Here is a 26,677-nt window from a genome sequence, read left to right as displayed (position 1 = left end):
AAGCTGCAAAACAGCTAGATGAAGTATTACAGATATAAAAGCACTATACAGGCCAGGCATGGTGGCTCACGCCTGTAAATCCTAGCACTTTGGGAGGCCAAGGCGGGTGGATCACTTGAGGTCAGGTGTTCGAGACCAGCCTGGCCAACATGGTGAAACTCCCTCTCTACTAAAATACAAAAATTAGCTGGGCATGGTGGTGTGCACCTGTAATCCCAGCTACTTGGGAGGCCGAGGCAGGAGAATTGCTTGAACCTGGGAGGTGGAGGTTGTAGTGAGCTGAGATTACACCACTGCACTCCAGCCTGGGCAAGAGAGCGAGACTCCATCTCCAAAAAAAGGAAACAGGCCAGGTGCTGTAATTTATGCCTGTAATCCCAGCACTTTGGGAGGCCAAGGCAGGTGGATCACCTGAGGTCAGGAGTTCCAGACCAGCCTGGCCTACATGGCAAAACCTGGTCTCTACTAAAAATACATAAACTAGTCAGGCACAGTGGTGGGCACCTGTAGTCCCAGCTCCTCAGGAAGCTGAGGCAGGAGAATTGCTTGAGCCCAGGAGGTGGCGGTTGCAGTGAGCCAAGATTGTACCACCACACTCTAACCTGGGTGACAGAGAGATTCTATCTCCAAAAAATAAATAAATGAATAAAATAAAAGCAGTATACAAAGCTGATTGAATCAACTGGTCAAAGATATTGCAGATTGATTACAGTCAGATCCATTTCCAGTGGAAAACAGAAGTTGACCCTTTATGAAATAATCACTGGAAGGCCTATGCTCCTAATAATAGAAACTTGTGTATCTTCAGCTCCTAAACTCTGATAAAACTAGATGCTGCGAGGCTTTAATGCATTTTGCCAAAATGTATTTTTACTATGTAAAGGAAGCTTTTCATGTAAAGGAAGCTTTTCATGATCCGTCAGCTGAGGACAATCAAACCCTTTATGAGCTAGAACCTGGACACTGGGTCTTCTGGAAACCATCAGAGAAAGACTTCCCTTTCCAAACACACTGCAGCCAAACTTCAGGACCTCAAACCTTAGATCTGTAATCTCACAACTTAGAAGGGACTTCAGACTCTTACAACTGTACACACCCAATGAAAATCTTAAGGTAAAGCTAACTAGGTAAATCTCCCCAGAGACAGATGGCATCCTAGATGTGGATAGCCTTCCCAAGATCACAGAGCAAGACTTCTCTGCCATCATATGACTCTTAGCTATTAACTTTTTTCTTGCTTATGTCTCTATGATGGAAAAATGGTCTTGTGCACCCCATGGGGTATACTTTTGTGGAAGAATTTGCAGCCGACTTTATACATGGGCAACTTTATGCCTTGATGGATAGAAGACAAAGGGCCAATGTGAACTAGGAATGTTAATGGTATATTTGTTGTCCCATCATCAGTCAGAAATACAACATTGGTCCACTCTCTTAACTTACATCATAGGTTAAAGAGGACATTGTCAGGAGGCCCTCACCATTCTGTATGGGCATTATTCACTAGGTCCCTTTTTCCATGGCTTGGAGTAAATGTAAATGAGGCCATGATTTAAAATGTATCATTTATAATAGGCTCTATAGCAAATGCTACTGCAAAGGCTATGTTTAGACGAAAGACTTCTTTCAATTATCTTTCTAAAGTTGTACTAGGCCAGAAGCAGTGGCTCACGCCTGTAATCCAAACACTTTGGGAAGCTGAGGTGGGAAGATCACTTGAACCCAGGAGTACCAGACCAGCCCGGACAACATAGCAAGACCTCATCTCTACTAAAAATAATAATAAAAAAAATTAGCCTGACATGGGGGCACGTGCCTGTATTCCCAACACTTTGGTAGGCTGAGGCAGGAGGATCGCTTGAGCCCAGGAGATTGAGGCTGCAATAAACTATGACTGTGCCACTACCCTCCAGCTTGGGCTACAGAGCAAGATCCTGTCTCAAAAATAAAATAAATTGTACTAGATCTCTAGTAGTCTAGTGGTTAGGAAAAAAATTAAGTTGTACTAGATAACACAATTGCTCTAGACTACCTACCGGCTGAACAGGGAACAATCTGTGCAGTTGATAACACTTCTTGTTGCACATGGATGAATACATCAGGCATTATAGAGACTCAGTTGCAGAGGATTAACAAACAGGTTGCTTGGTTAAAATGAGTGGACTCTTCATTTGGCTCATTCTTTGATCTATTTGATTTTACTTAGTTTGGTTCATGGCGCCCCCCTGGGTAAGGAGCTTACCCCAAATTATTGGTATTATTCTCCTGATAGTCATAATAGTAGTCTCCCTGCTGTGCTGTATTCTCTCAAAAGTTTTCAATGTTTGCATGTAGCCATTCACAGAATGTCAAATGGCCTTTGACTGGAATGAGAAAATATTCAAAAAAATAAATGTGACCATCAGAACACTGTAACCTATAAATGATGTGCTGAGATTGGAAACCCAAAACGTAACTGGGAGTGGCACTAAACACCCTATGTTTTAGTCACACTGTCACCTAAGTGAGAACCTGACCAAAAGGGGGGAACTGTAAACAAAATTATAGGAGGCCATTGTTTTGGACTGAGCTCGTGCACTACGTCCTAAGAGACCAGACCAAACCAAAATGAAGTAACTCATGCTAAATGCGACATAATACAACTGAAACTTTAAAGGAGGCGGATATATCCCACAACAGATCGGGGGTTTTGTTGTTGTCGTTGTTTCGGCTTCTGAAAACACGAGATTCCAACATAAGAAGTCTCATCTGCTCTCTAACCTTTACAAAACAGTAAACCACCTTTGTAAGGTGGGAACAGTAATCCTTGTACCCACCTTACAAAGCCCACTGTTTCGCTCTTTCCCAGTGGGATTTGAGACCAAATAAATACATTTACAATGGTGACAGTGACACCAATGCCTAAAGTTTTGGTCAACATCTCAATTTTGAGAAATGTCAGTTTTAAGAGGTTGACCACAAGAGGGTAATTGGAAATTGTTTAGGCTAACGCTGCCTCCATACTTGTTTGACCTAAGATTCTCCATACATAATGAGTTGTAACCTAACTGGATGTGTAAACAGACTATAACCTACTCTTGCAACAAGTACGTGAGTTTCAATCACAGCAGCCATGCATCAAGCAGTTACAGGCAGCCAACTGTTCAAATCGTTTCAAACAGGCAAATGTCAGGTGCAACCAATCTAGCTGTTTCTGTACCTCACTTCCATTTTGTTACATCCTTTTCCTTTTTCTGCCCATAAATTGTCTCTGACCATGCAGCAGCACTGGAGTTGCTCTGAACCTATTCTGGACCTGGTGGGATTGCCCACTTCAAGAATTGTTCTTTGCTTGATTAAACTCTGTTAAGTTTGTCTAAAAAGTTTTTCTAACACATATAATCCATATACTGCAAGCAGGTTAAGTCACTGTTCCCAAAATAAACTATGTTCCTACTTTCATTCCTTTGTGTATGCAGCTAGGTCTACCTAGGTCAAGAATGCTCTTGACTTTCATTCTCTGCTGTCAAAATCTAACTGATGTTATAATACACTGAATTTTTTTTTTTTTTTTTTTGAGATGGAGTCTCTCTTTGTCATCCAGGCTGGAGTGCGGTGGTGCGATCTCAGCTCACTGCAACCTCTGTCTCCTGGGTTCGAGTGATTCTCCTGCCTCAGCCTCCCAAATAGTTGGGATTACAGGCGCCCGCCACCACGCCCAGCTAATTTTTGTATTTTTAGTAGAGACGGGGTTTCACCAGTTGGCCAGGCTGGTCTCAAACTCCTGACCTCAGGTGATCCATCCGCCTTGGCCTCCCAAAGTGCTTGGATTATAGGCGTAAGCCACCGCGCCCAGCAATACACTGAATTTTTTAAAAACCTGTGAGTCTACACTGATACAAGAAAGCTTTCCTTTGAGAAGAATGCAGCCATTAAATGGAGAAAATAAGTATAAAATCACCATTTTATAACTCCCAATGTTAAAACTACTTCAGGAAAGGATCGAATATATCCTATACCATTCAGTAAAATGTGTTTGGGGAACAAGATATTCACAAATCCCAAAGCATTACCCCAAAGAATACTTATTACAAAAGAAAAAAATGTATCTTGTCACATGTGTCCCTACCAAAAATCTTTATCTTGAATCTAAATCTCTAATCAAATTCAAAATGTGGTATTGTGTAGGACAACTAGTTGACTCCTCAAAAAATTCAGTCATGGAAAACAAGACAACGAATGGGGTATTCAAAGATTTGTACTTAAAGAGACTAAAACACACAAAGTAAATGTCATAGGTAAATGTGGCTTTAACTCTGGTTTTAAAAAGATAACCATTGTAAGATTCTAGGAAGCCAGGTGCAGTGGTGCCAGGGGCAGTAGCACATGCCTGTAGTCCCAAGTACTCAGAGGGAGGTGGATGAATTGCTTTATCCAGGAGTTTGAGACTTAGCAAGACACAATCTCAAAAAAAAAAAAAAAAAAAGCTTGGGATACAATTAGGGAAATGTTAATATGAAGTGCATATTGCTGAATTAATTTTCTTAGGTATAATAATGGTATTGTGGTTATTTAGAAGAATGTTTTTACTCTTGGGAAACAAAGACTGAATTTTTTTTTTTTTTTTAAGATGGGGGGTCTCGGCCAGGCACGGTGGCTCACGCCTGTAATCCCAGCCCCTTGGGAGGCCGAGGCAGGCAGATCTCACGAGGTCAGGAAATCGAGACCATCCTGGCTAACACAGTGAAACCCTGTCTCTAATAAAAATACAAAAAAATTAGCCGGGCGAGGTGGTGGGTGCCTGTAGTCCCAGCTACTCAGAAGGCTGAGGCAGAACTTGCAGTGAGCAGAGATCGTGCCACTGCACTCCAGCCTGGGCGACAGAGCGAGACTCCATCTTTTTTTTGAGACTATAGTCTCAAAAAAAAAAAAAAAAAAAGATTGGGGAGGGGGTCTCATTTTGTCACCCAGGCTAGAGTACAAGAGAATGAATTTTTTTTAAGACAGAGTTTCGCTCTTTCCCTCAGGCAGTGGTATGCTCACTGCAACCTCTACTCGCTGGGTTCAAGCAATTCTCCTGCCTCAGCCTCCCAAGTAGCTGGGATTATAGGCACCTGCCATCACACCCAGCTAATTTTTGTATTTTTAGTAAACATGGGGTTTTGCCATGTTGGTCAGGCTGGTCTCAAATTCCTGACCTGATGTGATCCACATGCCTCGATCTCCCAAAGTGCTAAGATTACAGGCATGAGCCACCACATCCAGCCAAGACTGAAATTTTTGAGATGAAGTGTCAAGATGTCTGTAACTTACTCTCCAATGATTCACCAGAAAAATAAAAGAAAATGCACCAAAATATTAACAAGTGGTGTATACTGAAGAAGGGTAAATGGATATTAATTGTACTATTCTTTCAATTTTTCTTTAGGTCTGAGTATTTTCATAAAGTCAGTCAAGTCCGGCAGCCTTGTAACTCTTGCCAAAAGTCAACTCCTCCATAAATCCCTTCCTAGTTCTACCATTAAACATAGATCTTTTAATCCAAATGGCACTTTGTAGTGGTTACTCCATCTTATTTGTATTTCTATGTAGCAATTATATAGTATTTACAAGTCATGATGAATTGGTCTTTCGTTCTCCCTCCTCCTCCTTACTCCTAGGTTAGGTAAGTTGCTGATGGAGTCCTTTTGTCTCTTACTCATCTTTGAATCCTTTTTAAGTGTTCATCTCATAGGTAATGCTCAATTAATAGCTGAACTAAGCACTACTTTAGATATGCTTACCTTAATATTCTTGCAATCACAGATTATAGAGCTGAGACGCTAAGAGACTTTCAGGAGAGCAAAAAAGACAAGACCTTATAGTTAACAGTTTTTAAAAAACAAGTCTGAAAGCCGTAAAACTTTGTATTTCAAAGGTCAAGAGCCTTCTCAAACGTTCACCACCCCCAGTGATAAGATAAATGCACACAGACACAATTTTGTAACAGTCACTTGGTTGCCACATAGAAGGACCATTTGGCAGTGTATCTAGGCCTGCCTAGTAAAAACAGCCAGGTGCCTATGAGGTCTTCTATGTCATTAGTCTCTAAGTACTTAGTAAAAAGCAGTATTTCAATCTCATGGTTCATTGCTGTAACAGAAAGGGCTGGATTCTATAGCTCAGCAAAGGCACCGGGGAAAGGACTATGCAGTTTTAGGGGAGATCTTGAAGTCTCCTAGCACAACTTTTTTTAAGAGTCAGAGGCTGGAATGCAGTGGTGTGATCATAGCTCACTGCAACCTGTTTCAAACTCCTGGGCTCAAGTGATCCTCCCAAAGTGCTGAGATTACAGGCGTAAACCACTGCACCTGGGCTATCATATTTTTTTAAAATATCACATCGAGGCCAGGCGCAGTGGCTCACATCTGTAATCCCAGCACTTCGGGAGGCCGAGGCGGGTGGTTCATCTGAGGTCAGGAGTTTGAAACCAGCCTGACCAACATGGTGAAACCCTGTCTCTACTAAAAATACAAAACTTAGCCAGGTATGGTGGTGCACACCTATAATCACAGCTACTCAGGAGGCTGAGGTAGGAGAATCGCTTGAACCCAGGAGGCGGAGAAGGTTGCAGTGAGCCAAGATCGCGCCATTGCACTCCAGCCTGGGTGATAAAAAGCGAAACTCCGTCTCAAAAAAAAAAAAAAAAAAATCATATCAGACCGGACCAGTAGTTAACAATTGGAATTTGATTTATAATAGACAAACATAGTTATCTTCATTTGAGAAGCTTATTGAGCATTTACGTGCCAGGAGTGGGCTAGGAGATACAGTCAACAAACAAACAATACATATTCCCAGTAATAAATTAATTCCAATCCATTAGCCACTCAAAAGTATTTTTCTCCATAGTAATCACCACTGACACTAGGTATAAAATGCTCCAACAGGCCGGGCACGCTGGCTCACCCTTGTAATCCCAGCACTTTGGGAGGCCAGTGGATCACCTGAGGTGAGTAGTTTGAGACCAGCCTGACCAAAATGGAAAAACCCCATCTCTACTAAAAATACAAAATTAGCCAGGCGTGGTGGCGCATGCCTGTAATCCCAGCTACTCGGGAGCCTGAGGCAGGAGAATCGCTTGAACCCAGGAGGCGGTGGTTGTGGTGGGTTGAGATCGTGCCACTGCACTCCAGCCTGGGCAACAAGAGTGAAACTCTCCAAAACAAACAGAAAAACAAAACAAAACAAAAAACACCTCGAAATGTGCAGAACCTTCTAACTAAAAGTAACTTCCTTATTCCAGAAAAGGCAAATCAGATCCAGAAGTTATTTCTCGAGTAGACAGCTAGAAAGCAAGAGTCAAGATCAGAAATGACCAATTGCTATCGAGTTCAGTGTTCCTCTAAGTACTGAAAAGGACTTATGAGTACTTTAAGGGCTCTCTCCCTTTCCTACCAAAGATGTTGGAACCCATATATGTAAATATATTTTGACTTACTGGAGACCAAGTGATGGATAAAAATGAAGTTTCGGTATAGCAAATCTCCATCAACAAAATTAAATGGCAAGGGAGGGGGAACCCTAGGAAAAATATTTTAGAACATGACCATGCATGATCCCTACAGACAAAAGCCTTTATAAATCCGTCTGGCTAATATGGTGACACCCTGTCTCTACTAAAAATACAAAAATTAGCAGTGCATGGTGGTGGGTGCCTGTAGTTTCAGCTTCTCGGGAGGCTGAGGCAGGAGAATCGCTTGAACCTGGGAGGCAGAGGTTGCAGTGAGCCGAGATCGGGCCACTGCACTCCAGCCTGGGTGACAGAGAGAGACTCCATCTCAAAATAAATTAAAAAAAAAAAAAAAGGTTAACACAGTAAGAATGAGCAAAGGCTATGAAAAATTAAAAGTAAATAAATAAATCAATCAGTAGGCCGGGCGTGATGGCTCACACCTGTAATCCCAGTACTTTGGAAGGCCAAGGCGGGCAGATCACGAAGTCTGGAGCTCAAGAGCAGCCTGGCCAACATGGTGAAACCGTCTCTACTAAAAATACAAAAAATTGTCGGGAGCGGTGGCTCAAGCCTGTAATCCCAGCACTTTGGGAGGCCGAGACAGGCAGATCACGAGGTCAGGAGATCGAGACCATCCTAACATGGGCTAACATGGTGAAACCCCGTCTCCACTAAAAAATACAAAAAACTAGCCGGGCGAGGTGGCGGGCGCCTGTAGTCCCAGCTACTCGGGAGGCTGAGGCAGAATGGCATAAACCCAGGAGGCGGAGCTTGCAGTGAGCTGAGAGCTGGCCACTGCACTCCAGCCTGGGCGACAGAGCGAGACTCCGTCTCAAAAAAAAAGTTAGCTGGGTGTATTGGCATGCGCCTGTAATCCCAGAGACTCCAGAGGCTGAGGCAGGAGAATCACTTGAACCCGGGAGGTGGAAGTTGCAGTGAGCTGAGATCACGCCGCTGAGATCGCACCACTGCTCTCCAGACTAGGTGACAGAGCGAGACTCTCTCAAAAAAATAAATACATAAATCAGTTTAAAAAAAAAAAAAACGCAGTAAGGATGAGCAAAAGTTATGAAAAGTTAGTAACAGAATAAATAAAGTAGCTCTTAAAATATTAAAAGATGGTCGGGCGTGGTAGTTCACACCCGTAAATCCCAGCACTTTGGGAGACCAAGGCAGGAGGATCACTTGAGCCCAGGAGTTCATCATCAGCCAACATGGCAAGACCCTCTCTCTAGAAAAAATAGAAAAATTGGCTGGGTATGGTGGTATGTGCCTGTAACCCCAGCTACTCAGGAGGCTGAGGTAGAAGAATCGATTGAACCCAGGTGGCAGAAGCTGCAGTGAGCTGAGATCACACCACTGTACAGCCTGGGTGAGAGATGGAGACCCTGTCTCAAAACAAACAAGAGATACTGCCAAGTTTTCATAATCCTATGCATTCTATCTTCTCAGCTTTTGTTCCCAGCAGATTTTTTCATTTCCCCGGGAATTTTAACTGTCGTATTATTTTCCTGCCTACAGTACCTCTTTATGCAGGTACACCCTCTGGGCAGAGAAGCCAGCTATGCTCTTCGGTATTGTCAGCCTGCCACATACATCAAGTTTAGGAATTTTTCTTAAACACAAAGCATTCCAGAAACTTACAAAGAGCAGCTAGGTGTGGTGGCTCACACTTGTAATCCCAGCACTGTGGTAGGGCAAGGCAGGTGGATCACCTGAGGTCAGGAGTCCGAGACTGCCCTGGCCAACATGGTGAAACCCCGTCTCTACTACAAATATTTAAAAACTAGCCAGGCATGGTGGCGGGCACTTGTAATCCCAGCTACTTGGGAGGCTGAGGCAGGAGAACTGCTTGAACCCAGGAGATGGAAGTTACAGTGGGCTGACAGGGTGCCAACTGTACTCCAGCCTTGGTGACAGAGACTCTGTTTCAAAAAAAAGAAAAAAGAAACTTAAAGAGCTCAGCCTTGAATTATCTACCCCAGTTGACTGTACCAATATTCAAGTAAAATATATCAAGAAGCATGTTTACCAATTTCTCAATTTGATCTTGGTTTTAAAGAATAACAAATGACAGAAACAACTACACATTATGGAACCTTTATTTTTCATGTGATTTCTGTACATAAGGAGTATCAGAGTAACCCTTTTACAAATGGAACTAATTTACTAGAACAATGGCAAAATTGAACTGGTATTTGATGTGAATCCACAGGAGTTTAAGCTTCAAATCCAGCCAAGAACTTTGTTACAATCTCTTTCAGCTTTGCATCTGATTCTTCTGAGATCTTTCCATCAGCCCTATTTGGAAATAAAAGCAGGTCATAAGTTCTGACCTGGACAAAATTTTAATGACTAGCCTAACTACAGATCTGAAAATAATTTTAACTTTATATCTTAAACATAACTTTACAAAACAGGCCAACAATTGCATTCATACCTGATAGTACCCAACAGGGCTTGGTGCTGGCTGATAACATGAGACAAGAAAGCATTCTCAAACTTTGTAATCTTGCTGGGCTCCAGTTTATCAAGATAGCCCCTTACACCCGCATAGATAACAGCCACTTGTTCTTCAATAGCCATGGGAGCTGGAAAGATACAAAAAGAATGCCAAGTGAGTTGCTCAAAGAAATGAATGACATGTTACCAAAGTCAGGAAAACTTACTTTTTCTCCAATTCCTAACATGTCCCTGAAATTATCTATTCTTCACAATCTCAGTGACCGAGAGCTCCACTTAATAATCCTTCCTCCCTCCCCCGACAGAAAACAGTTATTTCTTATATTTTCAAGGCTTGAAGTATACAATCTTTCAGTATAGTCCATAAGCACTGTTTATAATCTGACAGTATTAATACTGTTTTGGGTATAAATATTTTGCTGAAATCACTTGACAAAATAAAAACATATTAACTTTCTTTTAAATCTGCCAAATTACACATTCATATAGCCAAGTGGGGGAGGGGAATCTAACAAGCCTTAATTCCTGAAAGGCAGACATTATACTTCAGTTTTCCTGGTTGTGAAGCCCCTATCATTTACATTCAAATGACAATAAGAAATGTAGTTTGGGCCCAGTGTGGTAACTCACACCTGTAATCACAGCACTCTGGGAATCTGAGGTGGGTGGATCACTTAAGGTCAGGGGTTCGAGACCAGCCTGGCCAAAACAGTAGAGGTTTTACCATTTCTACTAAAAACATACTCCAGCCTGCGTGACAAAGGGAGACTCTGTATCAAAGAAAGGAAGGGAGGAAGGGATGAAGGGAGGGAGGGAGGGAGGGAGGGTGTTAGTTTGGGGCTGGGAATGGTGGCTCACGCCTGTAATACCAGTACTTTGGGAGGTGGGAAGATGGCATGAGGTCAGGAGTTCAAGACCAGCCTAGGCAACACAGTGAGACCTTGTCTCTAACAAAATATAAAAAAAATTAGCCAGACATGGTAGTGCATGCCCGTAGTCCTAGCTACTCAGGAAGCTAAGGCTGCAGGACTGCATGAGCCCACGAGTTCAAGGCTGCAGTAAGCTATGATGGCACCAATGCACTCAACCCTGGGTGACACAGCAAGACACTGTCTCTGTTTAAAAAACAAGGCTGGGCACGGTGGCTCACGCCTGTAATCCCAGCACTTTGGGAGGCCGAGGCGGACGGATCACGAGGTCAGGAGATTGAGACCATCCTGGCTAACACGGTGAAACCCCATCTCTACTAAAAATACAAAAAATTAGCTGGGTGTGGTGGTAGACACCTGTAGTCCCAGCTACTCGGGAGGCTGAGGCAGGAGAATGGCATGAACCCGGGAGGCGGAATTTGCAGTGAGCAGAGACCGTGCCACTGTACTCCAGCCTGGGCGACACAGCGAGACTCCGTCTCAAAAAAAAAAAAAAAAAAAAAAAAATACAGGGCCGCGCACAGTGGCTCACGCCTGTAATCCCAGCACTTTGGGAGGCTGAGACAGGGTAGATTGCCTGAGGTCAGGAATTCAAGACCAGCCTGGCCAACATGGTAAAACCCCATCTCTACTAAAAATACAAAAATTAGCCGGGCGTGGTGGCTGATGCCTGTAATCTGAGCTACTTGGGAGGCTGAGGCAGGAGAATCGCGTGAATCCGGGAGGTGGAGGCTGCAGTGAGCCAAGGTCGCACCATTGCATTCCAGCCTGGGCCACAAGAATGAAACTTCGCCTCAAAAAAAAAAAAAAAAAAAAAATCAAAAATCAAAAAACAAATGTAGTTTAAGTAAAAGTGCCTTTGATGAAAGATAACAGATAACAACACATAGTACAGGCTGTGATATGTGATGTAGCTCTGTGGGCCTGAGAAGACCTTGATACACAATAAGAACCTGACCAAACGAAGAAAAGAACAACTCACAATACTGTCCTTGCTTCAGCAACTCAGTTAGACGCACACCACGACTCAAAAGTTGTTGAGTGGCAGCATCGAGGTCAGAACCAAACTGGGCAAAAGCAGCAACCTCACGATACTGAGCCAATTCCAGCTTCATGGTACCTGCCACCTGAAATACAGAAATTACTGTACTGTAACTCAGTGACACAGAGCACTATACAAATATAGTTAATATATGAATACTTTAAGATGCTAATCTAATGATAGCCCCCTTCCTGCCAAGTGAGGCAAAATTACCTGCTTCATAGCCCTGGTTTGGGCAGCAGATCCGACACGAGACACAGACAGACCAACGTTAATGGCAGGGCGGATACCTTTGTAGAACAATTCTGTTTCCAAGAAGATCTATAAGGTAAAGAAATACGCATGCTAGCAAGCTTAAAGTAAGAAATCAGCTATCTTCAAATCTGTCATTATGTCAAAAAGCTGAAACTCAAAACCTAAACATAATAGTCAACATCTTTATACTGAAATATATACAAATGAAGAGATATAATTTCTATTTGATTCAAAATTATCTAAAAGGGAGAACAGTAGTGGTTAAAAATGAAACAAGAATGAAACACACTACTCTATGAAATAACTGGGTGACAGATACGTTGGGTTTCACCATGCCATTCTGCTAACTTTTCTATGTATTTGAAATGTTCCATAATAAAAAGTAAAATGCATTTAGCAAATCAGTTAATATACCATTAGTCTAAACCAATGCCTTAGAATTATCCAAATCTTTTTTTACATTTATTTTAATCATAATATAATACCTGTCCGTCAGTGATGGAAATGACATTCGTTGGAATGTAAGCAGACACATCACCAGCCTGTGTTTCTATGACTGGCAAAGCAGTCAAGGAGCCACCACCAAAAGCATCGTTCATTTTGGCTGCTCTCTCCAACAATCGGGAGTGTAGGTAGAACACATCACCAGGATAGGCCTCACGACCAGGGGGACGGCGCAGCAACAGAGACATCTGACGGTAAGCAACAGCCTATGGTACAGAATAGGTTTGTGAAGTTGACCTATTAAATAGAAGTTGCATATGTGAACTTTCACTGCAGTACAAATAAGTAGATTCTAAAAATACATTTCCTTTGACCTGTTTGGATAAGTCGTCATAGATGATCAAAGCATGTTTGCCATTGTCTCTAAAATACTCTCCCATGGAACAGCCAGAGTAAGGAGCCAGGTACTGAAGTGGGGCAGCATCCGAGGCTGTAGCTGACACCACAATGGTGTACTTCATGGCATCTGAGGAGAAAATACATTTTATGTTTTACAATGTTATCAATATTGTGATTTTAAATTGGAGGCTACTATAAAAATTACCCAAGTGCCAGAAGTATTTACTATTAAGAGTTAATCAGGCTGGGTGCGGTGGCTCACGCCTGTAATCCCAGCACTTTGGGAGGCCAAGGCGGGTGATCATCTGAGATCAAGAGTTCGAGACCAGCCTGACCAATATGAGGAAACTCCGTCTCCACTAAAATTACAAAAGTTAGCCGGGCGTGGTGGCATGCGCCTGTAATCCCAGCTACTTGGGAGGCTGAGACAGGAGAATCACTTGAACCCGGGAGGCAGAGGTTGCGGTGACCTGAGATCGTGCCATCGCACTCCAGTCTGGGCAACAAGAGTGAAACTCTGTCTCAAACAAACAAACAAAAAAGAGTTAATTAGAATCAAACAGCTTCCACTTTAAAGAAACCAACAAAACCTTTAAATGTATTAGTGTTTTATATTATTTTACTTACTGATTTGTATTTAAAAGTTCAGCTCATTAGGGAATAATTAAAATATATCATCATTAAGGAGAAGCTATTCTACAATTAGCAGTAATAGGACTTGAGATAATAGCAACAGGACTAAATTTCTTTTACTACCTGCATCTGTAAGTCTCTTCACCAACTGGGCAACAGTGGATCTCTTTTGACCAATAGCAACATAGATACAGTACAGCTTCTTCTTTTCATCAGATCCATCATTGAAACGTTTCTGGTTAATGATTGTGTCAATAGCAATTGAGGTTTTCCTTTAAAAAGATAAAGTAAACAGAAATCTTCCTAAACTTAAAAGGTAAAATTTTACTACTATTAATCCTCATATTACATTCTAATGTCCCCATTACCATTTACCATTCCAAGACTAAAATGTAATCCTTCCATTGAGCAAATTTTAGTTAGCACTTTTAATATGCTTTTGAGTCTTTACCCAGTCTGTCGGTCACCAATAATCAGCTCACGCTGACCACGACCAATTGGCACCAAGCTATCCACAGCCTTAATGCCAGTCTGCATTGGTTCCCGCACTGAAATTCGAGGAATGATACCGGGGGCTTTCAGACCAACTCGCCTACGGGTCTTGGAACCAATTGGACCCTGTTAAAAAAATGAAAAGAAAAACCCTAAGCATAATCAGTTCTGATGTTTGTTAAAAGCTGCAACTATATCTAATCAACATTAAACCTACCTTTCCATCAATAGCATTACCAAGAGCATCAACTACACGACCCAACAGCTCCTCACCAACTGGAACGTCCACAATGGCTCCTGTCCTCTTCACTATATCTCCTTCCTTAATCAGTTTATCATTTCCAAACACGACAACACCAACATTGTCAGATTCCAAGTTCAAGGACATACCCTGCACAAAAGACACAACTGAACATCAACGAAGCTGAATGGGCACTCCTCCCCATACACCAATACTACCTAAGAAAATAGCCGGGGGGAAAAGCAGTATTGTCCTTTTCACCTGGTTTATTCTTTAGTACTTTTCCAACTAAATAACCCTCTCTGATTGAGACGTTTAAAATAGCAACATATTCCCTTGAATAATCTTAGGACAGCACATTGATAAGCCTAATATGCTATCATATCCTCAAATAACTGTTACAGAAGCAAAGAAATTGGACAGGTTAATAAGCTTTTTCCACTGCATTTTCTTTGGCAATGACTCTTGGGCTGGGTGATCAGTATGAAATAAAGTGATGGAAATCTTAAGACAAATGTGATTATCATCTTTTTTATGTGTGAGAAGCTCCATAAACAGTTTCAAAAATTAATCAAAACCTGTACTCTCTGGGTTAGTAGAAAGTGAAATTAAAAGCTACCTAACTGAAACCAATCAAATACAAATTTTTCGTAACCTAACAGCACCAAATCACCTCTCATCATTATAACTATATTTTAGATCCTTAAATCATGTCTGAAGCAAAAAGGCTATTCCAGGAATAGTCTGGTCAGTAATGAAAACTCTGGAGAAGTACTTGGAGTATCATGGAATATCATTACAGGTCCAAAAACTGTAATCTACATCTCTGATGTTCAATACAGCATCCAATAACCACATGTGGCTATTTAAATTTGTCAAATTTAAAAGATGAAAAATTCAATTCCTGTCACATTAGACATATTTTACATGATTAATAGTGATAGTAGGTACCATATTAAACAGATGTATTCTCATCACTGCAGAATACTATGTATGTCCAATACTATTGGACAGTATTGTTCTAGACACTTGGATTTTAAAAGCTAAAAGGGGAACTCGGAATTAATTTGTTTCGACCTCACCTTTCAAAAATACTGTATACTGAAGATGTTAAACTGGCCAATGTCTTACAGCTCATGATAACTTTGGGCTCTGTATTTAAGTCTTCCACATCAAGTGGCTTTTTCCATAGTAGACATTAGCAAGAGTATCAAGACTATCTTTTCCCATACCTGTGTGCCTACTAAACAGTTCTACTCTCTAGTTTATCCAGATGTCATCTTCTGCTTTCCCTAACTCCTACAACTTATGTCTCATACCACTGACAGATGAGACTCAACCCAACAGAAAGCAGACTTACATCATTAGAGAGCTTCTGATAGCTACACCAAAACTCGCCTTTGAACAATAGGTCTACTCACTAGAAATACAAAGTCACGAACTTCCAACTTTCCACCAGAAAAATTCTGTTGAAGTTATCAAATGCTTTGCTTTTGTATAAAATAATCTTAACAGCAAGAAAGAACAGACTTGAACTTCTTGGATTTGCAGTTAAAGTTTACTCAATTTTATATTTTGGAGCCAGTGGCTACAAGTTATATATAAATCAGTCCCTAGAGTAAAAAAAAAACCTGGCAAATTCAAACCCTTAAGTTTATTCTCTTTACGATATATGATAATAACAAGAAAAAAAATCTGAGGCAAATTGAGACAAAGTTTTTAAAAAATCTGACACAATCTCTGATGCACTAAATGAATAACTGAGAAGACTTAGATACCAAAATCTTATTTTATAATTTACCTTTAAACCTGAAGAAAACTCTACCATTTCTTCTGCCTGTACATTCCTCAGCCCATGTACGCGGGCAATACCATCACCAATACTTAAGACACGCCCAGTTTCTTCAAGGTCAACAGAGATATCAGCTCCAAGAATACGCTCTTCAAGAATAGAGGACATCTCAGCAGTCCCTATGGAAGACATTTCAACTCAATTACAAAAATTATCTGGGCCAGGCGCGGTGGCTCACACCTGTAATCCCAGCACTTTGGGAGGCCGAGGCGGGCGGATCACCTGGTCAATCTCAAAAAAACAAAAATAAAAAATAAAAACCAACTGTGTGTCTTTAACACTTTAACAAAGTGTGTCTTTCTCTTTCAAGGCACACAGGGTAGTATAGGTGGTATTCTTCATCTTAGCATATAGCGGTCAGGTGCAGTTGCTCACGCCAGTAATACTAGCGCCTTGGGAGGCAGGCGGACCACTTGAGGCCAAGAGTTCGAGACCAGCCTGGCCAACATAGCGAAATCCCATCTCTACTTAAAAAAAAAAAAAAAAAAAATTAGCCAGCTGTGGTGGTGCATGCTTGTAATATCAGCTACTCGTGAGGCTGAGGCAGAAGAGAATCACTTGAACTCAGGAGGCGGCGGTTCCAGTGAACCAAGACTATGCCACTGCACTCCAGTCTGGGTAACAGAGCAAAACTCTGTCTCAAAACAAAACAAAACAAACAAACAAAAACATCCCAGCACTTTGGGAGGCCAAGGTGGACAGATCACCTGAGGTCAGGGCTTTGAGACCAGCCAGGCCAACATGGTGAAACTCTCTACTAAAAATACAAAAATTAGCCGGGTGTGCTAGTGCACGCCTGTAATCCCCACCACTAGGGAGGCTGAAGCAGGAGAATCACTTGAACCAGGGAGGTGGAGGTTGCAGTGAGCCAAGATCCCACAACTGCACTCCAGCCTGGGCAACAGAGTCTCAAAAAAAAAAGGAGGCCAGGCACAGTGCCTCACACCTGTAATCACACCACTTTGGAAGGCCAAGGCAGGTGGATCACCTGAAGTCAGGAGTTCGAGACCAGCCTGGCCAACATGGTGAAACTCCGTCTCTACTAAAAATATAAAAATTAGCGGAGTGTGGTGGCGGGCACCTATAATCCCAGCTACTCAGGAGGCTGAGGCAGGAGAATCACTCCAACCCGGGAGGCAGAGGTTACAGTGAGCCCAGATAGTGCCAATGCACTCTAGCCTGGACGACAAGAGCAAAACTCCATCTCAAAAAAAAAAAAAAAAAAAAAAAAAAAAGAACATATATACGCTGAGTGTGTGGGTGTGTGTGTACACATACACGTATACATACACACACTCACACACACATATATATTTAACCTTTATTTTGAAAGTCCATATACTCATCTCCAAAGAAATTCCCCAACCTATAATGTCTTCCTATGCTCACCTCCCCATTTCCCTACCACATCTGTAATGTGCAAGTTCACAGACTGCCAAGTATCTAGCAGTTACTGCCTTTGAAAAATAAAACCTATCATTAGGAACTTACATGTTTTCTGGCACAAGTATACATATGTAACAAACCTGCACCTTATGCACATGTACCCTAGAACTTAAAGTATAATAAAAAAAATAACAACAAAAAAAGAAGTTACATGTTTTCTAACGCTTTTTCAAAGAGGAAAAAAGAAGTCTTTCACAGGTCAGAAAGATTCCATTACCTAGTATACGGTCCTTCCGTTTCTACCCAAGGGCCATTATCAGAACAAAGAAGCTGTACTAACATCAAAAGAAAAACATGTAACTGTAGTTCATTTGATTATAACAAGAGAACCACGACAGGGCTAAATGGCACACAATGGTTTAAGAACCTCAGAGTATATACAAACTAAAGAAAAAACTAACAAATGAAAAACAACCCACAACAGTTACATGATGTATGTAATTTTGATCTTCATCTAGTGTGATAATTTGTATCTTCATCTAGTAAGTGCAGTGTAGACTGAGAAATAGTGACTTACCAGTCTTCTGAAGATGAGTGTTAGAGGCATGGAGGTTCCTTGCAGCAATGAAAGATGAACCCAAAGCATTTCTGGAGACCTAGTGCAAAAGTATTCTTAAAAATTTGAATTTTAACAGAGTCTTTATAAAACTGACAAGCTTAAACAAATGCCAGCTTAGTATGATCAAAGTACTGGTGAAAATACTTATTATATATAAAGCATTTTGTTTAAAACGTTAAATGAAATGAAGTACCTTTTGATATATGCGAAAACCTTTTATACAGCTCCTAGTACACAGTAAACACTCACATATTTTTAAAATGCAGTCTGTATTTTATTACTATTTTTTTGAGACGGCTCACTGCATCCTCCACCTCCTGGGCTCAAGCAATTCTCCTGCCTCAGCCTCCCGAGCATCTGGGATTACAGGGGTGCGCCACCACCACCCGTTCAACTTTTTATATTTTTGGTAGAGATGGGGTTTCACCATGCTGGCCAGGCTGGTCTCCAACTCCTGACCTCCAGTGATCTACCCGCCTCAGCCTCCCAAAGTGCTGGGATTACAGGCGTGAGCCACCCCCGACTTACTTTTATTTTTTGGGACAGGGTCTCACTGTCACCCAGGCTGGAGTGCAATGGTGCAATCACGGCTCACTACAGCCTTGACTTCCTGGGCTCAAGTGATCCCACCTCAGCCTTCCCAGTAGGTGGGACCACAGGAGTACACCACCTGGCCAGGCTAATTTTTCTATTTATTTTTTTTTGTTGAGACAGGATTTCACTGTGTTGCCCAGATTGTACTCTCTCTCTCTATATATATATATATATAACATATAAAATATATAGATTTAAAATACATAAATATATATACATAGTATAAATATATATAAAAATGCATAAATATATAAAATATATAGATATAAAATACATAAATATATATACATAATATACATATATAAAAATACATATATTATATATACACATATATATATTATATATATAAATACACACACACGCACACACATATATACACACACACACATAATCTTTTTCCCCCCCAGACGGAGTCTCACTCTGTCACTCAAGCTGGAGTGCAGTGGCAAGATCTCTGCTCACTGCAACCTCCACCTCCCAGGTTCAAGCGATTCTCGTGCCTCAAGCCTCCTGAGTAGCTGGGACTACCAGTGACCACCACCACGCCCCGTTAATTTTTGTATTTTTAGTAGAGACAGGGTTTCGCCAGGTTGGCCAGGCTGATCTCAAACTCCCGACCTCAGGTGATCCACCCACCTTGGCCTACCAAAGTGCTGGAATTACAGGCCTGAGCCACCGCGCCTAGCCTTGCAGTATTTTAAAAAGCAACTGTTGGCAGGGCGCGGTGGCTCACGCCTGTAATCCCAGCACTTTGGGAGGCCACCAAGGCGAGTGGATCACCTAAGGTTGGGAGTTCGAGACCAGCCTGACCAACATGGAGAAACTCCGCCTCTACTAGAAATACAAAATTAGGTGGGCGTGGTGACACATGCCTGCAATCCCAGCCACTCAGGAGGCTGAGGCAGGAGAATCGCTTGAACCTAGGAGGCGGAGGTTGCAGTGAGCCGAGATCCCGAGATGTCCCAGCCTGAGCCACAAGAGGAAAACTCCGTCTCAAAGAAAAAAAAAAAAAAGCAACTGTTAACAAAACCTAAGTGTCTTTCCCTTTAAAGGTACCCAATTTTTATTATTTTGACTTAAGATGTCAATGTATTTCCAATTTTACTTAAAAAAAAAAACAAAAAACACAACAACAAGCGACCAGGCACGATGGCTCACGCCTGTAATCCCAGCACTTTAGAAGGCCGAGGCAGGCGGATCACCTGAGGTACGGAGTTCGAGACCAGCCTGGCCAACATGGTGAAACCCCGTCTCTACGAAAAAATACAAAAAGTAGCAGGGCATGACGGTGGGTGCCTGCAATTCCAGCTACTCGGGAGGCTGAGGCGGGAGAATCGCCTGAACCCGGGAGGCGCGGGTTGCAGTGAGCCAAGATCACGCCATTGCACTGCAGCCTGGGTGACTGAGCGACACTCCGTCTCAAAAAAAAAAAAAAAAAGCAAATAAAAACCTAATAAATGCTAGAGTTAGATTAGAAACTAAGAGTTATGGGATGTGGACTTATTTTACTCTCTCAACAAATCCTGCAGCCACCTGGAACTTCCTTTTGTTTCTTTCCTTCAAGTTTTAAGGCTGCGACTGGTTACTGTCAATTCTGAAGCTACTACCTTCCATAGGAGCCAGATGAAAACCGTTAAAAATGCATTTTTGTTAACAGAAAACCATGATGCTACCAGCAGTTGTTAAGGCAGCAAAACAGCCAACATGTTTATTTCAACTTTCAAATTCAGATTACTTTTAAAACAAAAAAAAAGTGTCAGCGTCAATGCGTTTACACTGAAATGTTAATTTCAAGGGAAACAACCAAGGGCATTAACTCTTACAGCCATTTGCCAACCTTGTTCTCTTTTACTTGAATTCTCAATCACTAAAAATTACTCAAAACCAGGTGGAAAACTCTAGGACAAATTATTTAAACACGTTCAAGTGCCACAAAGCACACTCTCTTGCCGGAGAGACAATTTAGAAACCAGCTTCACTGCTGCCACAGTGCTGGCCACATGAAATGGTTCTTTGCACCTGCACGATGTTTTCACGGTCGTTTCGTATTCAGCACTAAGAGAAAGCCTACTTAAGTATTCCAAACACCACCTCCATTTATTCCTTTCCTCTAAACTGAGCTCCAGGCAAAGGTGAAATGCTGCTGACCTTCACACAATGTCAGACTTCCATGACTAGCTTCAGCAAGAGCTGACAGCAGTTTCCTGACCTTCAGCAGGACGCGACCCTAAGAATCCGCCGAGGAACCTCACCGATTCGGAAAAGGCCTCGGAGAGCTAGCGCCCAAGCCCTGACCTTCACCCAAGACCCTACTTCTCGGGCCGCTCTCAGTCGAAGACAGGAATCTTGAGGTCTTCTATCTGGACACCGTCGAGTTCACTGTCTGCCCTGTACCATTCTGCCTCACTCTGCGCAGGCAGCGAGCAAAAGCGGACCTCTGTCGCCCGCTCTGCACAGCCCCAAAGCCACGGGTGCAAGATGGCGGCATCCGCCACAGCCCCTCGCCCTCCTGCAGAAAGAGCGCCCGAGGCGGCGCACCACCACCCTGCAGCCCCGCCCGGCCGCCTCCACCATGCCGGCCCTCGGTGCTCACCAGTCCGGCCCGCCGAGGGAGGGCGCGGACCACGGCCGCAGCAACGCGTACGGACAGCATCTTTGCAGTTTCTCCGCAGGCGTTACCTCTGCAGCCGCAGCCTCCGGACTGACTGGGACAAAATGGCCGAGCCGCAAAGAAGGTCAAGACAGCCGGCCCACCTGACCCGGAAGTACTGCCCCTCGCGTTCACCACCGCTCTCCCCCGCCCCCCGGGGCCACTCTGCATTTTTTGGCAGGTTACTTATTTTTTAAGTAACATTTTTAAGTTTAAACCTCAAAATGAATGATTAGATATATTCCAGCTTTGTCCTGGCATTCGTTATACATTTATTTTTGTCTTTTGGGTCGACCTTGTGGTTGCCCCAGGTGACCACGTGGGTAGCGGAACCTGCTAAGCAGCAGTTCCCAGGCCCCATCCGGTGCTAGATGATGAGGGCCTCACCCCGTCGGGGGCCCGGCAGTCTTGAGGACCAGGGCCATTAATAGTGTCGGTAATGTTAGACCGCGGTTTAGCACGAGTAGCAACAGTGAACAGCTAAACCCCGGGACTGGCCACCAGCAGGGCGTCTCCCACAGAGCCCTTTAATCTGCAGGTCGCTAGCCCCACCTCAGACCCTCTGAGTAGAAAATTTGGGGCAATCTTTATTTTTAACAAACACCTGCACTGTTCCAGGTGATCCGATCTGCACTCAGGTTAAAGATTCCCAGCTTTTTTAGATTCATTCTAAAAGAATCCTGTCAGTGAATTAGAGCAAACTGTTTAAAAATCCTGATAACTGGGGGAGGGAGAGCATCAAGATAAACAGCTAATACATGCGGAGCTTAATACCTAGGTGATGGGATGATAGGTGCAGCAAACCACCGTGGCACACGTTTACCTATGTAACAAATCTGCACGTCCTGCACATGTATCCCAGAACTTAAAAAAAAAAAAAATCACAAGGAGGCCTAGTACAGCGATTGCCAGTCCTACTGAGAATTGTCCAGAATCAGAAGTCTTACACCAGGACAGGACAAGGACTCACTTTTTCCTCTGCCAACATCTAGTTTCATGCCATTGGGAACTCTACTTCTTCATTTGGACTAAAAGGGAGATGATGAAAAAATGCTTTCTATGCTTACCCCGATGGGCTTTTTTTTTTTTCTCTCCACATAATTACTATACTGAGATTGTTGTGATATATGCAGGATTTGTGTGTATGTGTGATGCTGGTTATGTCATAGTGGAGACTTATTAACGTTGCCTTCACTTTTCTATTTTTTCATTTATTTTATTTTATTTAAGACGGGCTCTCGGCCGGGCGCGGTGGCTCAAGCCTGTAATCCCAGCACTTTGGGAGGCCGAGACGGGCGGATCACGAGGTCAGGAGATCGAGACCATCCTGGGTAACACAGTGAAACCCCGTCTCTACTAAAAATACAAAAACTTAGCCGGGCGAGGTGGCAGGCGCCTGTAGTCCCAGCTACTCTGGAGGCTGAGGCAGGAGAATGGCGTGAACCCGGGAGGCGGAGCTTGCAGTGAGCTGAGATCCGGCCACTGCACTCCAGCCTGGGTGACAGAGCGAGACTCCGTCTCAAAAAAAAAAAAAAAAAAAAAAAAAAAAAAAAAAAAAAAAAGACGGGCTCTCACTCTGTTGCCCAGGATAGAGTGCAGTGGGTTTATCACCATTCATTGCAGCCTCGAACTCCTGGGCTCAAGCAGTCCTCCGACCTCAGCCTTCCAAGTAGCTGGGACCACAGCAGTGCACCACCACACCTGGCTAATTTTTTTGTAAAGCCGGCAGGGGGTGGGGGTGTCTCACTATGTTGCCCAGGCTGGTCTCAAACTCCTGGCTTCAAGTGATCCTCCCTCCTCAGCTTCCCAAAGTGCTGGGATTACAGGCGTGAGCCACCACGCCTGGTCCACTTTTCACTGTTTGGAGAAGCATTTTCAGCTCCATCCCCCAAATCCTGGCTTACACCTAAAACCTGAATTTGGGTGAGGCAAATGAATATCCGGGCTACAAGGGTCATCTCCTGAAACATGGCTTGTAAGCATGTAATTGGCCATCCTTTTCTCTAGTATTCTGCTAACTTTTCAAGGTAAGCCATGGGGAAATAGAGCAACAATTTTCCTGGGAATCAGGGGTAGAAAAAGGCTGTCTAAGTTGGGTGCAGTGGCTCACACCTGTAATTCTAGCACTTTGGGAGGCCAAGGTGGGTGGATCACCTGAGGTCAGGGCTTTGAGACCAGCCTGGCCAACATGGTGAAACCCCATCTCTACTGAAAATAGAAAAATTAGTCAGGTGTGGAGGTGGGCACCTGTAATCCCAGCTACTGGGGAGGCTGAGGCAGGAGAATTACTTGAACCCAGGAGGCAGAGGTTGCAGTGAGCCAAGATTGCACCACTGTCCTCCAGCCTGGGCAATAAGAGTGAGACTCCATCTTAAAAAAGAAAGAAAGAAAGAAAGAAAAAGGCTATCCAAGTAAAATAAAATACAGAGACGAATTCTCCAAATTTAAAATATTTAGGAAGCAATAATTGCCATTCAGGGCATACACACAAACAGGGTGGTCTTTGGTATGTCAGAAGAACAAAGAGATGGTTAGAGGTTTTATTTTTGCAAAAGAGAAATGTAGCCAGAAACAGTGGCTCATGCCTGTAATCCCAACACTTTGGGAAGCGAAGATGAGTGGTTCACTTGAGCCCAGGAGTTTGGGGCTGCAGTGAGCTGTGATCACACCAGTACACTCCAGCCTGGGCAACAAAGCAAGACCCTGTATCAAAACAAAAACAAAAAAAGAGAACTGTTACATATTGCTCTTTAAGAAAGTTCATTGTCACTAGTAAGGTTTTGGGGAGCTGGCAAGTTTTGATTGGCAAGTGATGGCAACTAGGTAAAACGATTCTTAGAGTCACTGCAGGTTGTTTTAACAGTTAATTAGATAAAACTGGTTTAGGTTACAGCAGGCAGTTTCAGCAGTCAGGCTTGCAGATAATTACATTTTTGGAGCAATGTTATGTGCCCTGAGTACTTTTTTTCCCTTTACCTCTCGAAACTGTTTTAGTTGGGGATGACAAGAATGACCCAATCAACTTTCACAAGCTAACAGGAAAAAAATATAGTTTATAAAAACAACAAGGCTGGGCGTAGTGGCTCACACGTTATCCTAGCGTGTTGGGAGGCTGAGGCGGGCAGATCGCCTGAGGTCAGGAGTTCAAGACCAGCCTGGCCAACATGGCAAAACCCTGTCTCTACTGCAAATTCAAAAATTAGCTGGGGGTGGTGGTGCATGCCTGTAACCCCGGCTACTCGGGAGGCTGAGGAAGGAGAATCGCTTGAACCCGGGAGGTGGAGGTTGCGGTGAGCCAGGTGGAGGTTGCAGTGAGCCGAGATTGCGTCATTGCACTTCAGCATGCACGATGGGAGTGAGACTCCATCTCAAGACAACAACAACAACAACATTAGTCGGCATGGTGGCTCACACCTGTAATCCCAGCACTTTGGGAGGCTGAGGCAGGTTGATCACTTGAAGTCAGGAGTTCAAGACCAGTCAGGTCAACATAGTGAGATCCCCGCACCCCCTGCCCCGTCTTTACTAAAAATACAAACATTAGCTGGGCATGGTGGCACATGCCTGTAATCCCAGCTATTTAGGAGGCTGAGGCATGAGAATCACTTAAACCTGGGAGGTGGCGGTTGCAGTGATCACTGCACTCTAGCCTGGACAACACAGTGAGATTCTGTCTCAAAAAAAAAAAATACAGGGATATTTTGTAAAATTTGTAGTGATAAAAGTGGACACAAGACATAAAGATAACTTTTTTTGCCCCATACTGAAGGGCTGCACCAGTTTATCTGAAATTTGGTTACAGAGCAGAGATATATTTAGTTTTTGTTTTGTTTTGTTTTTTGTTTAGAGGCAGGTTCTCACTTTGTTGCCCAGGCTGGAGTGCAGTGTCTCAATCTCTACTCACTGCAAACTCTACCTCCAGGGTTCAAGTGATTCTCTTGCCTCAGCCTCCCGAGTAGCTGGGATTACAGGCATGTGCCAACGTGCCTGGCTAATTTTTGTATTTTTAGTAGAGATGGGGTTTTGCCATGTTGGCCAGGCTGGTCTTGAACTCCTGACCTCAGGTGATCACCCGCTTCAGCCTCCCAAAATGCTGAGAATATAGGCATGAGGCACTGCGCCCAGCCAGAGCAGAGATATATTTGAAGCAAAAAGTATAAGCAACACAGGTTGGGTGTGGCGCCTCATGCCTGTCATCCCAGCATTTTGAGAGGCCCAAATGGGAGCATCACTTGAGGTCAGGAGTTCAAAAACAGCCTGGGCAACATAGCGAGACCCTCTTTCTACAAAAAAATACAAAAAGTTAGCTGGGTGTAGTGGTGCACACATGTAGTCCCAGCTACCCAGGAGGCTGACGTGGGAGGATTGCTTGAGCCCAGGAGTTCAAGGTTGCAGTGAACTATGATCACCACTGTACTCCAGCCTGGGCGAAAGAGCAAGACCCTGTCTCTAAAAATAAAATAAAATAAATAATAAGTAAGCTTGGCTTGCTAGTAAGTTTCCTTTGAAAAGAAAATCATTTTAGGCTAAGCGCGTTGGCTCACACCTGTAATCCCAGCACTTTGAGAGGCTGAGGCAGGCATATCACTTGAGGTCAGGAGTTTGAGACCAGCCTGGTCAATATGGTGAAACTCCCGCTCTACTAAAAATAAAAAAATTGGCCATGCATGCTAGCGCAAGCCTGTAATCCCAACTACTGGAGGGGCTGAGACAGGAGAATTGCTTGAACTCCGGGGGCGGAGGTCTCAGTGAGCCAAGATCATGCCACTGTGCTCCAGCCTGGGGAACGGAGAAAGACGCCATCTCAAAAAGAAAAGAAAATGCCATGCGCTGTGGCTTACGCCTGTAATCCCAGCACTTTTTTGGGAGGCCGAGGAGGGCGGATCACGAGGTTGGGAGTTCAAGACCAGCCTGGCCAATGTGGTGAAACCCCATCTCTACTAAAAATACAAATATTAGCAGGCGTAGTAGCATTTGCCTGTAGTCCCAGCTACTTGGGAGGCTGAGACAGAAGAATCGCTTGAACCCAGAAGGCAGAGGTTGCAGTGAGCCGAGATCGTGCCACTGCACTCCAGCCTGGGCGACACAGCAAGACTCCATCTCCAAAATAAAAAAAAAAAGAAAAAAAGAAAATCATTTTAAATATGCAAATGACTTAGGAGGAAGATATTTGGTGCTAAACCTGATCCACAATTTGATATTAA

The 26,677-nt window shown here is 43.3% G+C and overlaps 1 protein-coding gene across 1 annotated transcript; it reads right to left on the bottom strand.

The window, feature by feature from the left end:
- Positions 1 to 9,558: 9,558 nt before the first annotated feature.
- ATP5F1A (ATP synthase F1 subunit alpha) lies at positions 9,559 to 21,530 on the bottom strand. Its single transcript, XM_005586803.4, has 12 exons — positions 21,417 to 21,530; positions 18,188 to 18,266; positions 16,174 to 16,343; positions 14,349 to 14,522; positions 14,091 to 14,257; positions 13,763 to 13,911; positions 12,982 to 13,133; positions 12,649 to 12,873; positions 12,122 to 12,229; positions 11,849 to 11,993; positions 9,915 to 10,065; positions 9,559 to 9,775 (listed from the first exon to the last, which is right to left on the bottom strand). Exons 1-12 carry the CDS (start codon positions 21,474 to 21,476, stop codon positions 9,694 to 9,696), a joined length of 1,662 nt encoding a protein of 553 aa, XP_005586860.2. The 5' UTR covers positions 21,477 to 21,530; the 3' UTR covers positions 9,559 to 9,693.
- Positions 21,531 to 26,677: the final 5,147 nt, after the last annotated feature.

Source organism: Macaca fascicularis, chromosome 18 (genome assembly GCF_037993035.2).
Source record: "Macaca fascicularis isolate 582-1 chromosome 18, T2T-MFA8v1.1".
In the NCBI taxonomy this organism is placed as follows: domain Eukaryota; kingdom Metazoa; phylum Chordata; class Mammalia; order Primates; family Cercopithecidae; genus Macaca; species Macaca fascicularis.
The sequence above is the reverse complement of the archived record's forward strand: the minus strand, read 5'-3'. Positions and strand labels throughout refer to the sequence as shown.

Bases quoted from the DNA above. Each gene is read 5' to 3' on its own strand.
- ATP5F1A (XM_005586803.4), bottom strand. From the start codon at position 21,476: ATGCTGTCCGTACGCGTTGCTGCGGCCGTGGTCCGCGCCCTCCCTCGG. The intron at 12,874-12,981 runs GTCAAAGGAAAT...TCTGTACCATAG, and splicing joins ATGACGACTTATCCAAACAG to GCTGTTGCTTACCGTCAGAT. The intron at 9,776-9,914 runs GTATGAATGCAA...ATTTCCAAATAG, and splicing joins GCCCTGTTGGGTACTATCAG to GGCTGATGGAAAGATCTCAG.